The sequence below is a fragment of the Haliaeetus leucocephalus genome, unplaced genomic scaffold, assembly GCF_000737465.1.
Source record: "Haliaeetus leucocephalus isolate CR32 unplaced genomic scaffold, Haliaeetus_leucocephalus-4.0 Scaffold13, whole genome shotgun sequence".
Lineage (NCBI taxonomy): Eukaryota > Metazoa > Chordata > Aves > Accipitriformes > Accipitridae > Haliaeetus > Haliaeetus leucocephalus.
This window is the reverse complement of record NW_010972449.1, coordinates 3688487-3703126: the sequence shown is the minus strand read 5'-3', so window position 1 is coordinate 3703126 and position 14640 is coordinate 3688487. Positions and strand designations below refer to the sequence as shown.

Below are 14640 nucleotides of genomic sequence, written 5' to 3'. Positions count from 1 at the left end.
CATTTGATCCTCTAAGAAGAAAGACAATGTAAGCATGCATATTAAAGGAGAACAAATGGTTTATTAAATAGTATGTTTGAAATGACAACTAACAATAGATTTTTCTTTCTGAGGGTTATTACGGCCAAGAGCTCCAAAACTAACTACTCAGAAAATGAAGTTATTACATTTTATGCCTTCGGTCTATCAAAAGTTTGGTCTTAACTGTCTTGCAAGCCTCTTGGCTATGAGGGACTTGCTGAAGAATTCCAGGGATAATGCTGGAGTTATTTCTTATTATCAGATAAAGGGTAAATACAGAGCAGCCATCTTAAGTTGTGGATTAAATCAGAATGTTTATTTGGGACTACTTGAATCTGTCTTTTTTCAAGTGAATGTATTAAAAACTCATAATTTACTAAGAAAAGCTCTTTTATACTGAAAGATAAATTGGAACAATACAATCTCCCTTCCAGAGATATATCTCTTCAGGAATGTGTTTCTCATACATAAAAACTTTATTATTCTCTTCTCCTTACAAAATATTTAGGAAAGGCAAGGCTATGTTGCACTTCAAGAACTATAACAAGTGCTTAGGATTCTGTTATAGCCCAACAATTTAAATTTATAAAATACTTTTTCAAAGAGAGAAAATTACATTAATGCATGGCAGTTAACTTTAATTTGTGCTGCTGGTTTTAATTTCTTTGGGGGGGGGGGGGGGGAAAAAGAGTATTCTTGCCATATTCAGCTCAAAATTAGATGCATTGCAAGCAAGATGAAATACATTTCTTCACAAATGATAGTGGTCCATAGTGTGGCTCTAGCAGACTTCAGTTGCAGAACAAAACAAATAATTTTTTTTTTTAAAGTTAAGATAATTACAGCTTTGAAAAAGTGGTAAAATTTTTCTAGACGTGTATATTGGTTATTTTTCAGATTTATATTTATATGCATATTCTTACACTTCTGTCTTGCTGTTTTGTTCTGGTTATTTGTGTCAGCAGTTACTGGAATAAACAAAAACCTATCCTTAAACACATTTTGTGGGTCATCAGGATGTATCTGATCACTTGGATATGTTCTGTGTCTTCTAGGTTGAAAGTGTTTTAAGTGAAGTACCTTGTTTATGCACTTTATATGCAGGAGTGTATTTTTAAAATTTTTCATCCCAGCCACAGTGAATTCATGTATTCTCAACACTTTGTTCGATCACAGATGGAAGAGCGTCGAGACAGTATGTTGGAGACAGCCAAATTGTGTTTTACGTCAGCATCTCGCTGTGAGGGAGATGGCGATGAAGAGGAGTGGCTTATTCACTACATGCTGGGAAAGATTGCAGAGAAGCAGAAACAGCCTCCTGTTGTCTATCTGCTTCATTACAAACAGGCAGGTCATTACTTGCATGAGGAGGCTGCCCGATACCCAAAGAAGATTCACTACCATAATCCACCAGAACTTGCCATGGAAGCGTTGGAGGTAAAAGAAAGTTAAATACGTGGGCTTGAAAACCTTGTTCTCTACAGATAATGGAATACCAGTCATTATTAGTTCATACTATTAGGCATATGTGCATGGTGCTCTGCATCTGGGAACATTTACAGGACTAACTTGGAGAATAAAATGGAGCCTGTTGTTCAGGCTGGTTTTGTTTTAAAGGCAGTTTATGCATACGGTCTCAGTATTGGACAGACAGGCAGAAGTTCCACTTCTGGATTTGGCTGCACACAGTTCATTAGTCAGTTTTTATCAAAATCAGACATGGATAGGTTTCACAAGGATCGCATACCTGTGAAAGTCAAAGTTCATGCATGAGTTGGAATAGTAGCCACAATACCTTTGCTTTCACTGTGTTGTCAGGTAAAAATACTGTATCTAGAACATACCCAAGGACTTGCTTCCAAGGAGACCAGGTCTGCTTTCATTGTTGTATTCCATAGGTTGCAGTTGCAGAATTTTTATGGTGTTCAGATCTTGTAATTTACAAGCAACTTTCAAAGGCAGGAAATGTCTTATTCAGGTAAGTTTAGGTAACAAATTACTGTCTTTACTAACTCCTGCAGTTTCTACAGAGAAGAGACTATTTGTAATAGGTTGCAGAGCTATGAATTCTCTGCTGACCAAATGGACTTCGGTGTTTTCTAGGTATACTTTCGACTTCATGCTTCTATTTTGAAACTTGTGGGGAAACCAGACTCTGGAGTAGATGCAGAGATACTAGTTAGTTTCATGAAAGAAGCTTCCGAGGGACCATTTGCCAGGGGTGAGGAGAAGAACACCCCAAAAGTTGCAGAAAAGTGAGTGCTAAATTCCTGAAGTATCCTCTGAAAGCATACTTATAAACTACTGTATAATAAACTATTAAAATGAAGCTGAATGAAATATAAACAAAACAAAGTGATTAGAATTAATTCTGATGTTTGCAGTTTTCAGGTATCATGAACAGTAAGATTACATGCTACTCTGAGATCTCAGTAATTGGCACAGTGTAGATGGGAAGGGAACAAAATAGAACAATTTTGATCTTGTGATCCATTTTGAAGCCACTCTGTTTATTAATAAAATTAATTTTTTTTATCAGCTATTAACAAATGCAAAAGCAAAAATGGCCTTTATTTTAAAGGATAAGAGACTTTAGACCTCTTAATTTGTCTCATTAACAACTACAAAATAAAGAATGTTTTACTATTGACCAGTGACAAGGGAGGAATATAACCTGTACTTAAAAATCCATCATTTAGAATTTGTTAGTAAGATTTGGTTCCTGTATTGGAAATGTCATAAGAACATGTAGTCGTCTTTTGTTCTTTGTACATTTCCCTAGTATGTTAACACTTATTTTTTTTCTTGCCCCTCCCAGGGAAAAAGCTTGCATGATTGATGAAGACTCTCACTCTTCAGCTGGAACAGTGCCGGGTCCTGGGACTTCCCTCCCCTCATCCTCTGGTCCAGGTCTGACATCCCCACCTTACACAGCCACTCCAGTTGACCACGATTACGTCAAATGTAAAAAACCCCGTCAGCAGGCAACGCCGGACGGTACAGTCCCTGTTCTCAATACTGGCAGCACAGGGAGGTGCTCTAATCATGGGGGGTTTGACCAGGAATGATCAAACTGCTCATTTCAAGGAGGGTGATGGGTATGTGGTAACACGGGCAATATTGAAGCTCATTACCTTTATAAATTCAGTGCTTTAAATAGAATCAATGTACAGTCAGAGCTTTAAATATAAAATTCAAAGTTGTCACCTGCCACCATTGGCAACTGTCACTTAGTCAAAACGGGAATGTCAATAGGAGGAGTATGTAGCTGACTGAATTTTCAGTGATTTCCCCCCCTCTCGCCCCCTCCAGAGCTAAATGTCTGTCTGAGGTTATTAGGAAAGATGTGGGTTCAGTCTTCAGAAAACTGCACACTGTGTTTCAGTGCCTGTGTGAAATGACCAGGCGAAAATTTGAACTGTGGCTGAAACAAGACAATTTGTTAAAAAGGCAAAACAGTATTATCCTTTTTTGAAGGAGGCAGGTGGCAACTATTTTGAATATATTGTGTATCAGCACGAAGTGATTTGCATGACAGTCCAGTAGACTTCATCTTTTAATTTTTCTTTATCATTTACAATGACTGGTTAGCAGCTCATCTCTATAGAATATAAAGTGATATAATAAATAATTGGCTTATAAATGCAGAAGCTAGGGTAGTATCACAGTGTTAATGAAGATTTTGCCATATACATATATAGTAGAAATTAAGTTACTATTTAAGTAACCTGACATTATTATTTGGCTAGGAATTTTACTCTGATTCTTCTCTTCTGGCCATTTGTTTATCTATCTGGATCTGTGACTATCAGCACTCAAGAAGGACTAAAATATCTGCAATGTATAGCTTAGTGTTGGTAGAATGTGGCAGGCCCCACAGAAATGCTCTGCGTGATATGAATTTATTTCTGGAGGGTGGGCTGCTTTCTATTGTCATTTTCTGAAGAACAGTAATTTGTACATAACTTTGACATAGTTTTGAAGCAAATGTTCATATGCCTGGAAACTCTGCAAGGTGAATTTATTCCTTTTCCCCAAGAAAACTTGGCAAAATTGACAGAAGATCCTTCATCTCTTTCACTAAATTGAATAGAGAAATGTTCATTTTATTCATGCTTACATTTCAATCAGGAGTAATTAATTGGACTGTTTTAATATCACATGTAGTGTGTTAGTGTGAATGGGTTATGCAGTGATTAGGCTCTTTTATTAGCCTTTTGATGTCTTCTGACACAGCAAACACAGAAGGGAGCAAATATTTAAATATTTCCTGAACAATATTCCCTGAGAGAAGCAGTTCTGCCTAAGACTACGTCTGCTTAGGTCCTGAACACTGTTGAAATGTTCCCAGGAGATACATAATTTAGATAAATATTCCAGTATGTGTCGTTAGTACATTCACTCGAAGTAAGTTATTATGGACTGTGGCATGTGAATTGCCCAATGAGAGCAAAGTTGGCTGCTTAGCAAAGCCTGAAGGTGCAAGCTAAGGAACGTCTACCTCTGCCACGGCTGAAGTAGCAATTCTTGGGTCTGCTAACTTAGCCTAGCTAGGACTAAGCTTTGCTGCTGTCAAAGCAATTCTAATGTCAGGTGCTGAAGGAAGCGGAGTGAGGGTGACGTTTAGGAAGGCTGTGTATAACTGTGACAAGTAGAATTGCAAAGTATTGCATCGTTCATAATGTTTTATAAGTTGCTGGCACAACTAAACTCTGGGTACAGCATACTGAAGAGCCCCAGGAAACTGAAATACTTGCTTGCCTTGGGGCTGTTAGAGATGGAGGGACAGCTAACAGGCTGAGCAATGCCCAGAAGTCTTCCACTTTTACATTATTACATATACTGTGCTCCTCTGCATGGATTTGCATTTTACTTGTATTAACATATATACGTCTAAAGTAAAATGCTCTTGACATCTTACACATAATCACATCACTGAAGAAAACTGGTGCCTGTGTTTCTGTTACACCATTCCTAAAAATAGCAAGAAAATATCCATCATTTGATTACTCTTTATTTTTTTTTTTTCACCATTCTGATAGCAAATGAAACTGTCTATATTGTTGTTCACAATTTGGCCTAAATTCAGCCTAGATATTTATTCTTTCTGAGGCCTGACAATGCTCTTATTTACTCTTACTCTTGTATAGATATTGTTGATCATATATGACATAAACAAAATAAGAGCATTTTACACAGTCTTACCTACAAAGTTCTCTTTGTGTTACCACAAGCAAACATGCTAGTTGGGATCCCTGTCATTGCTGACCCGTGAGACCTCTTTTGACCATTTTTGTGTGCTATGCTTCAAGAAAACATGACCCCTGAGGAAAGAGAGAAGGAATTGGGTTGGTTTGTCTAGAGAGGAGAAGGCTAAGGGGAGACCTGACAGCAGTGTAACCTAAGTAGTGTTGAAGGCTGTGCAAAGAGTTGAAGGCAAAAAAACAGGATTTCCATGTCCGTGGGAGACTGAACACACAATATTAGACTTAAAGTGCATTTTCAATCTGGACATTAGAAAATGGTGTTGGAGTAGTATTAGGAATTACTATTTAGCAAAAAAAAGTGTAACACTTTAGTATGTTCTTGGGGGTAGTATAACACTGCAACACTTCAGCACTAGAAGTCTTTAAAAAGTGGCAATACAGCCATCTGCCAGCAATGATGGAGATGTAATTTATCCTGATGGAAAAAGGAATGGACTAGTTGAACTCTTGCAGTTCCTTCTGAGCCCTATTTTTTCTATTAATTTTATGTTGTTTGTGGGGATTTTGATTTTTTTTTTTTAAAGATATCCAACAATGTGCCTTCTAGTGCAGCAAATTATCTCATTATAAGCAGGAGAGAATTACTGTACAGCCAGACATCTTTTCTTGAAAATATTGGCACTCTGATCTTCAAGCATTCATCTGTAGATAGGTAAAGTTGTGAGGGCAGACTTATTTTGGATACATTATATTTAAATGTTCGTTATAATTCTGTAGCTCTCCAGCATGTTTTGCTGGTGGAAAAAGAAGACGAGGATATGCAGAAATCAAGTTGAGAGTATTGAGAAGCTTTATATCCAGTGAATGCTGGTGATACTAATTTTAAGCCATATATTTAGTAGAAACGGGAGAAAGCAACCAGTAAATAACAGCTTGTAAAGTAACTAAAGTACTTTTTCCTTGTGGCAGCTGCTAGCATATATCTCTTTCAAGGAGACAGAAGTATTGCCGAGTGGCAGCTGTTATTTGCTGGCTGACTAGCTGCTGTCATGTGTGTAAAATAGGCAACTTCCTTTCTCTTTTCTTGTCCTTCCATTCGGCAACATCTTTTCCTTCCTTCTGTTAATCCTGTCTTTCCTGTCATCACCCCTACCTGTTGCTGTTTTATAACCCTCCAAAATGAAAACTTGCATCTGACAGTAGAAGCCTGAGGTTTAGACTCTCTTTATTTTCCAAGAGCAAAGTAGGAAACAAGAAAAAACAGGAACTCAGCAGGGACCATGACTGCCATTACCTGAGATGTCACCGTATTTGCACAGCTAAACGGCCAGTGTTACATATCAAAACAGACATGCTCATTGTCTTCCTGTGTACAAGCTGGATGTATGTAGTCAGTAAAGGCCAATTGCAGTACAGATTTCAAGCAGTTTAAATTTACCTGAATTTTGTGCTAAGCATTAAAGTTACTTCAGAAAGCAGTAAAAGTATTAAAATGAAAGAAAAAAAATCTGAATGAGAAATCTATTTCCCAAAAAGTGGACTGGGAGATTGTTGTGAGGTCTTTTTTGCTGTAGTATGCTGTTGTTGTGTTGATATTCAATTCCGTATTATTGTGGTGGTATGCAGATGATGTATTCAGTATCCATTGCTGTTGCAGTGTTAAAATGTCATATTGTTTAGGTCTTCATCCATGTCATGTAGTATGTTGTGTGTAGTTAGATGTAATCGTCCTTTTTTGTGTTTGTCTTTTGCCTGATTGCTTTTGCAACCAATATTGCCCGTGCTGCCTCTAACCTTTATACAAATCTCTGTTCCCCAGGCATTCTCTTCCTGCTTTTACCTGTCACGGCTTGCTTTTAATAATTGGCAAAACCTGCATGATAAACTCACTGGGAAAGGCTACTTGCTTCATGCTGTGGGAGAAGTCTCACTTCATAGTTTGTCGGTCTGTAATTCTGCAAACTGAAGATGCACAGTTTTTTGTAAATGGGGGTTCTCAACATCCTGATGAGACAAAGGTGATCTCTGAGAAACTTTTTGCACCAGGTTGTCACTCATGCCAAACTAAATAAGCTTCTAAGGTGGAGTGGATATTTCTGTGCATAAAAAGAACATCCACATTGCATTTTGTAACATTGAAATCTTACCCTTCAAAATTCTCTCTCTCCAGCAGTTTAAAATGAAATCTTTTGGTCTGCAGTACATATCCTTTTTTGGCACATGGTACTGAATGTTCATGGGGACTGCATACTGGACTACATGAATAATGAATCAGATACAGTTTATTGCAGTACGCTCCATTTTTACCTTTCCCCAATTTAACCTCTCTCTGATTAGTAAAAGTATCACACTGACATTTAGTGTGAGATTATGTAAAAAGAATTTGACTAAATAAATGGAACATTGATGAGATACTCTTTTGCTCTGCACTTAAAGACAGAAGAACAGCAATATATGACTGCAAGTTACCAATACACATTCAATGTTCAGTGCAGCCAGACAAAACATAGACTCTCATCTTTGACTCATGTTATAAGAGAACTCCCTTTAAACTTTCAGAGGACTTGCTGTCCTCAAGAAATTAATCTGCTCCCATGCAAATCTCTGCAATTCTTCTGTTTTTAATAACGTGCAAGTGCCTTTTGATACAAAGCTGAATGTTGTCTCTGTTACGGGTGGAATCTGTTTCAAGAAAGAGAATTGTGTGATACATCATGTTTCTGACTACAGATCAATAAAGAAAAATGTTCATACATACAAGTAAAGAGAAGAGGGGAGATACGGTGCCAGGCAGGCAGGACAAACAGAGACTCTGTACATACACAGCCTGTGAACAACCCACCTTTATTGCATGAGACAAGATTATTTTTTTTAATAATAATATGTAGTTAGTTATTCATAAGCTCCGAACTATGCAGCAGGATTGTTCTTTACTGTAAATTGAGTTAGCATATGTATATAGCTCTTTAGAAAAGCTTCCTGTCCCCCTTGTTTCTGATTTTTGACTTGTAGCTGGTTGTTCATCACATTTCAGGTACCAGCTTGTAATAGCTGGGCATACATTTTCCTTCAGATATTTAAGACAGAAAAAGATATTATTCAGAAAGAGTGAGTTACACTCTGTTGGCTTTCTGAGCCTGTTAACCTACCCCATATGCGGATATTTCAGAGGTCTTCTCCCTCCTCCTTTTAATTTCCAAAAAGTTTCAAAGGATGGAGGGCAGACAACATGATTATTGAGCTGCATAGTAATTAATTGACAAAGGCGGAATACCTCATTCATATTGGCACCATGAAGCTGTACTTCAGCTCCCCTGAGAATAAATTATGTAAGCTTGTATGATGAGAGATGTTACCTGGTCAGCATACTTAGCAGTAAGAGCTCTGTCATTAGGATTGTATGTTTGCTAGTTCAGGTCACTTAACACTTTAACACATCACTGTCTCTTCTCTTCCCTCCTTCAGCCCTGTGAGTGGACACAGTTTAGGTAACAAGGTTTACGGTATATGGTCCACAGGGCTTATGGTGCCCATGGGAGAACGCTGGCACAGAGTAATGGCTAGTGAAGTATTGAGCTTTTTTTTTCCTGTTGTATTTTGAAATTAAATAGTCATTTAGATTCCCCAAAGTTTAACACAACTTTTTACTGTTAATTGGTAGGCATGCAGGTGTTGTGCCTGAATGCTAATGGAGCAGTAACAATGACATGCTAATGGCTTTTTCTGGTATGGAGGAATAGTGTGGAATAGGGATTTTTTAAGTCAACCCAGTAAACCTATTTCATTCAGGATAAGATTAATCTTAAAATGCTTGCTCTTGAGCATAGAATTAAGTCAAATGGACTACAGGTATTTTTCTAAGACAGATGTGTTTCAGTAATGATAGTTACTTAAATATCCAAGTGACTGACAGGATTTCATTGTGATACAATGAAGGTCTTGGCAGTATAGATGAACATAAAAGTTCTTTCTTCCCAATGACATCTTTCCAATAATAATTAATATTTTTTTACTGATGTCTTGGAAAATTAACAAGATTCTTCCTTTTGACCTTTTTACGTCTTCTGTCCAGAGCTGTTCTTTTTCACCTGTTGACAGAGTAGGTGATACAGTCTGACATGGAAATCCCTGAAATGTCACAATTTGCGTACATTATGAGGAATGAAAAAAAATGGCTCTCAAGTGCCATTTCCTTAATCTTTAGAAATAAACATGAAATACTTAACTTTACATCGAATAGTGATTTCAGCTCATCATGTTGGAAATCTTCCTGAAACTTAGGAGTGATGCAACAAAGTAATGACACAAAATATAATAACACCAAAGAGAGAATCTGGTATCAGGACATATTTTTAACAGGAATTTTGTTGCAGTTGCTTATGCACAATTTAGTAGACCTTTTTCCCTATTCTCTTTTCTCTATTTCCACTACAGATAATAATTTTGGGACATTAATACCCAGTTGTATTTTTATCTTAGCTTTTGAAATAATAGGAAATTTTACAGGAAGGGACCTCAAAAGACTATTTAGTCCTTGATTTATCATTTGCTTATGACTGAGGGATTACTTAAGCTTTTTGGAAAAGCTTGTCTTATTGCTATTGCCAGATGGAGGAACTTAGAAAATACCTTAGGTAAACAAAATACTAAAATCAGTAATTTTTTAACTCTTAAATTACACTGAGTTGCATTAAATTGTCTTTAATGATAGCAGAAATTATTAAAAAGCACTGATATTCTCTTGGATTTGCATCTTTCAAAATGACAGGTATCAATAGCAGTTGGGAATCTGGAATTAATTCTCATGTCTCACTGGCTGCAGTGGTCTTTGGCGTGTAGGTTGAAGAACACTAATGACTGTCTGAACTACAGTCAACTTACCAGATGAAGGAAAAGCTGAAGGAAAAACACAATAAATGTAAAAATATATGCCATCTGTCTGTCTAGTATATATAAAAGATATTTGTGAGTTAGGCTAGAAAAGCATAGTACTTTCATGTATGAAAATTATGTAGGTTTTTTTTGTTGTTGTTGTTGTTGTTGTTTTTTTTTTAAAAAGCAGAGTTAGGATGTGACTTGGTGCAGTTGCCATGAGTTCTGCATTACATACTGCAGTGTTTAGGTATTGACAGAGCTTTTTTATTGTATTATATTATATTATATTATATAATTATTATATTAAGGTACATCTTGGGTAACCTAGCTATTTGTCTACCAGTCCTTGAGAACCTCCAGCAATTCTATAGGTTCTTTATGTAATTTTTTAACTGTATGTAACAGTTAAGCTAGAGATTAAGGAAAAAAAAAACCAAAAAAAGGCAATTTTCTTGCTGCAATTAAAACCTATTGCCTCTTGCTCTGTACTTAGTGAATATGAAAAGCAATTGCTGTATTTTTATTTTGGTTAATTGTATGTATTTGGAAATTCTCCCTCATCTTTTTGACGATAAATAAGTCCAGTTCTCCCAATGTTTTTCTTTTATGCCATCTCATTAATTTCCTCATCATTTTTTTTCCTCTCCTCTGAATTCATTCTAGTTATTCAGTGTCTGTATTTGGGACGCACATTTTAAAAAAGACACCATAATTAAGCTTAATTTTCATTAGTGCTCAGTAGAACAGGAAGACTCTTACGTATTTTTTCTGTGAAGTTACTGATTATACATTCAAGTGTGCTAGCTTACTGAATTGCTTTTACAATAGCATGACATTTTGGCCATTTCTGGCTTGAGAATCACTAATTCTTTACAGGCACATGTGAATATATGTGCTGGGATACACACACATTTTCTGCTACTGACCTTGTTATCTTTTAGGTGCTTATAAATGCATTTATTTATTTATGCTCAAATAATTCTGTGGAAAATGAAGGCCGGCTGGCTAATAGCTTTGACCTTTTATCCTTTGTAAAGATAGGTACTACACTTTGTTTTTCATTCCATGGAACTTTACCAATCCTCTGTGACTTCTGAGAAATTAATACTAATAACTGGTGGCTGCTGCTAATTTCTGAAATACTGTGATGTTTTTTATCAGGCCTGTTTAGTTTGAAAGCATCTACTGCATTCAGGAAATATCTAAAATAATAGGAAGTTGTCTCAATAGTAGTCTTCCTCTGTTTTTCAGTGATTAAGGAGCCAAATGTTAATATCATTATTGTTTTTTATATAGTTAATGTGTTGAAAGAAAAGGAGAGTGAACATACATACTTAGAGCTACACTGATTTTAGTAGAAATTTCAAATAAAAGTAGCTAGCTAATTGTAAGGTGGTATTTACATTTGTTCCCCATAGGGAGAAGCTTGCCTGTCATGCATACGTTTGAAATTCAACATGCTCAATCATTGTCTATCTTTGCATGCTGGGAAGTTAGTGTCATTTCCTAGTGATCTGATATCGTTCTTGCATATTGGTCTAGCAGTTCTTGATTTACATTCTAATGCTTCATCTGTCATAACCCACACATCAGAACTGACCTCCAGGCTTATGGCAACATTTGGAAATTTGCAATTTTTTTTTTCTTTCCCTAGATGAGTAATTCAGCCTCTTTGTCACAGATGCAGAAACTTCCTTTAAAAAAAATATCAAGGGAGCTACTGTAAATGTTTTCCCTTATGCCAACTGGGAGTTCAATAGTATCCATTTGTACCACAGAAGGTTATTAAAGCTTTATAAATGAGTCATTTAAAGCTTGACTGACCTCTCTTCAGAATCCTTCCCTTCCCATTCTTTATAATTATATTCTTTCTGTATAAAACTTGTCATCATTAACCAGCTATATAACTTCCAATTAGGAAGCAAATACTGTTCCCCCATTCTTTTTCAAGACACAGTTTTATTAAGATCTGTTCACTGAAAGGGAAGGTTTTCTTTGTGTGGTAGTGAAAAGCCTATGGAGTGCATCAAATTTGGTTTAAATTTGTTGGAATCCTAATAAGCAGAACCTGATCTGCAAGCTGAAGGTCTGCAGAGGGATTTATCTTGATAAAATAAATTCATAGGAGACCTTTAGCTCTCTCCTGAACAAGTGCAATTCAGATGGAACAGAAGAAATTTAATTAAATTATCAGCTCATCTCAAAGCAAGGGCTTTTGCTTTTTTAATTTTCTTTCTTGATCTTATCAAGAAAATTAATGAATAAGAATGCAGTGGAACTACCTAGACAATGGAGGTAACATGCCTCTTGGTTAAGCTATTCCTGTATCTTAAGCAGAAACTGGAAATTAATCTTTTGTGTGACAGATTTAGACAGAATTGCGTATATTGGAATTTTGTGTTGGACACTGAATTGTGTTGGCACAATATTACAGAAAAATGCCAATTTCCCATCTCAGTAGGAATATGTGTGCGTCTTTCTGTTGGAGATACTAAACTGCATTTTTTAGTCATGCAGGGTTGCGTCTGATTACCCTTGATGGAGAAGAACTTGGGTTATATTGGGCAGGTTTCAGACATGGGTGGAAGGTTTTCACTTGCCTGTTTGTTCTCAGGTGTGAATTTTATCCCCCGTGATAAAGTCATGATCCTGTACAATTTCTTCTGTGCTGTAACAGCTATCAGCAGATTGACAACTTAGTTCTAACTGTAATGTAGTCAGCAGCCAACATACACTACTCCACTCTCTCAAGACAAAGTCACTTCTTCTGTCTACTGCCTTGAAGTCCAAGAGTTTTCCTATCTATCTTAGACCTAGTTCTTTGATGGATTGTTTATTTGCCATATCAAATCACCTTTCAGAACATTTGGTGAACAGCATCTAACACCTGAAGGATAGATGGCATCAGTGAACACTCCTGTAAGTCTCTGCCCTCTAATGGTACTGGTTTTTCTGTCCTTCACAAGTAATTTTTACCAGTATTGTTGTTCATAGTTTTCTCTTGTCAACTGAGCTTTGCTTGTGTCAGACTGAAAATTATACTGGGTGCTTTTCAAGGTAAATGGCACAGTAAACCTGGGAAATTTTATAGGATCATACTAGCTGAAATATTGCATCCTCAGCCTAACTGCTTTTGAAAGTTGAGCATCATTGCTTTTGAATCAAATTCCAAGATTATATTCTAGGAAGAAATGTGGTGGGGCTGGGACCTCTCTATTACATTAGCGTTAAGTAATACCTAGCGAAAGAAGACTGGGGTTTTAATTTCTTAGCACAAAGAAGTGAGATGAAAATAAGTTGAAGTAGACAACTTAAAAGAAAATAAATACCTTTTAGACAACAGAATTGGTGGTTGTTAAGGATCCTGTATTGCACTTGTAAGAGGTCTGCAGAGTGGCTGCAGTTTTATGTTGCTGTTACCAGCAAGTAACGGCTTGATGAGTATGAAATGGTGCATTCCTTCCTTATCTCTTTTGCAGAGAGGAGTCAGGATAGCACTGCAGCTGTGCTGTCTGACTCCAGTTCCACGCAGGATATGTTTAATGAGCCTGCCAGTTCTCAAGACAGCCTGAGGAAGACTTACACAGAGAAGAGGATTTCTACTACCTGTGCTGATACACTGATGCCCAGCAAAGAGACCCTGGGATCTACAGAGGAAAAGAGTATGCCTGATCTAATAATGTCAGCTGATATATTCTCATTAAAATGTTTCTTCTGGCAGGCAGAAGTACTGAAATACACTGCACTGTGACTGAGGATTTTAACTAGGCATTATTGCTGCATGTATGTGTGTAGCTTAAAATTGGAACTGTGCTTTGCTTATATGGCTGTCATCCCAATTTGTACTACCTGTTAAACCTTGCAAAGAAAAGAATAATGATAAACTGTTGTCTGTGGTGGCCCTTTGACTGGCTTGCCTTCTTTTAGGTTATTATTTACTCTTTTTTCAGTGTTTCACATCTCTGAATAATTTAAGTAGTTCTTTGAAGATAATCTCAAGCAAAACAGTTCTTTTTCTTTCCCCAGGTATATGTGCCCTTTTTGTTCTGGCCCATTAGCAGCTTGATATTTAGTACATAGAAGAGCACAAGTACTGGAATTAGATGTTTTATTCCATTGGATACTTTATTTCAGTGGAGAAGCAGAATTGCTCTCTACCAGATTTTTCCATGTATAATAGTACTAAGTGTTCTGTATTCCATGGGAAAAAGTGTTTCAAAATCCATTAGCTGGAATTTCCCTGTCTGATGTTTGTACAGTTGGATGTGGCAGTAGATAGAGAGGCTGGACTTCAGCAGGGAAAGACAAATAAGACCAATGTCTAAATTTTGCCCAGCTTTCCGGGTTGTGGCCCTTTGTAGGATGTTAAGTCTTTTTTGCCAGTTCACGCTACACTTTAGTCTTTTCCAATTTCATAGATCCAGAAACCATGGTATGTGGATAGCCCTGATTCACTTCACTGATCTCTCTCACTAGGAACAACTGCTGACTAGTGATCTTTTTGTTCACAGACTTGGATTAGCTTGTTTTCTTGTTT

The 14640-nt window shown here is 36.8% G+C and overlaps 1 protein-coding gene across 6 annotated transcripts in view; it reads left to right on the top strand.

Moving 5' to 3' along the window:
- Positions 1-14640, top strand: part of CABIN1 (calcineurin binding protein 1) — a 124563-nt gene that overhangs the window by 32235 nt on the left and 77688 nt on the right. For 3 of the 6 annotated variants that reach the window (XM_010575366.1, XM_010575382.1, XM_010575358.1), the window contains exons 25-28: positions 1198-1458; positions 2125-2276; positions 2840-3018; positions 13583-13765. In XM_010575366.1, coding sequence (XP_010573668.1) covers positions 1198-1458; positions 2125-2276; positions 2840-3018; positions 13583-13765 — 775 coding nt within the window. The remainder of the gene's footprint in view (positions 1-1197; positions 1459-2124; positions 2277-2839; positions 3019-13582; positions 13766-14640) is intronic. The other 3 variants (XM_010575400.1, XM_010575374.1, XM_010575391.1) reach the window with 2 other exon arrangements.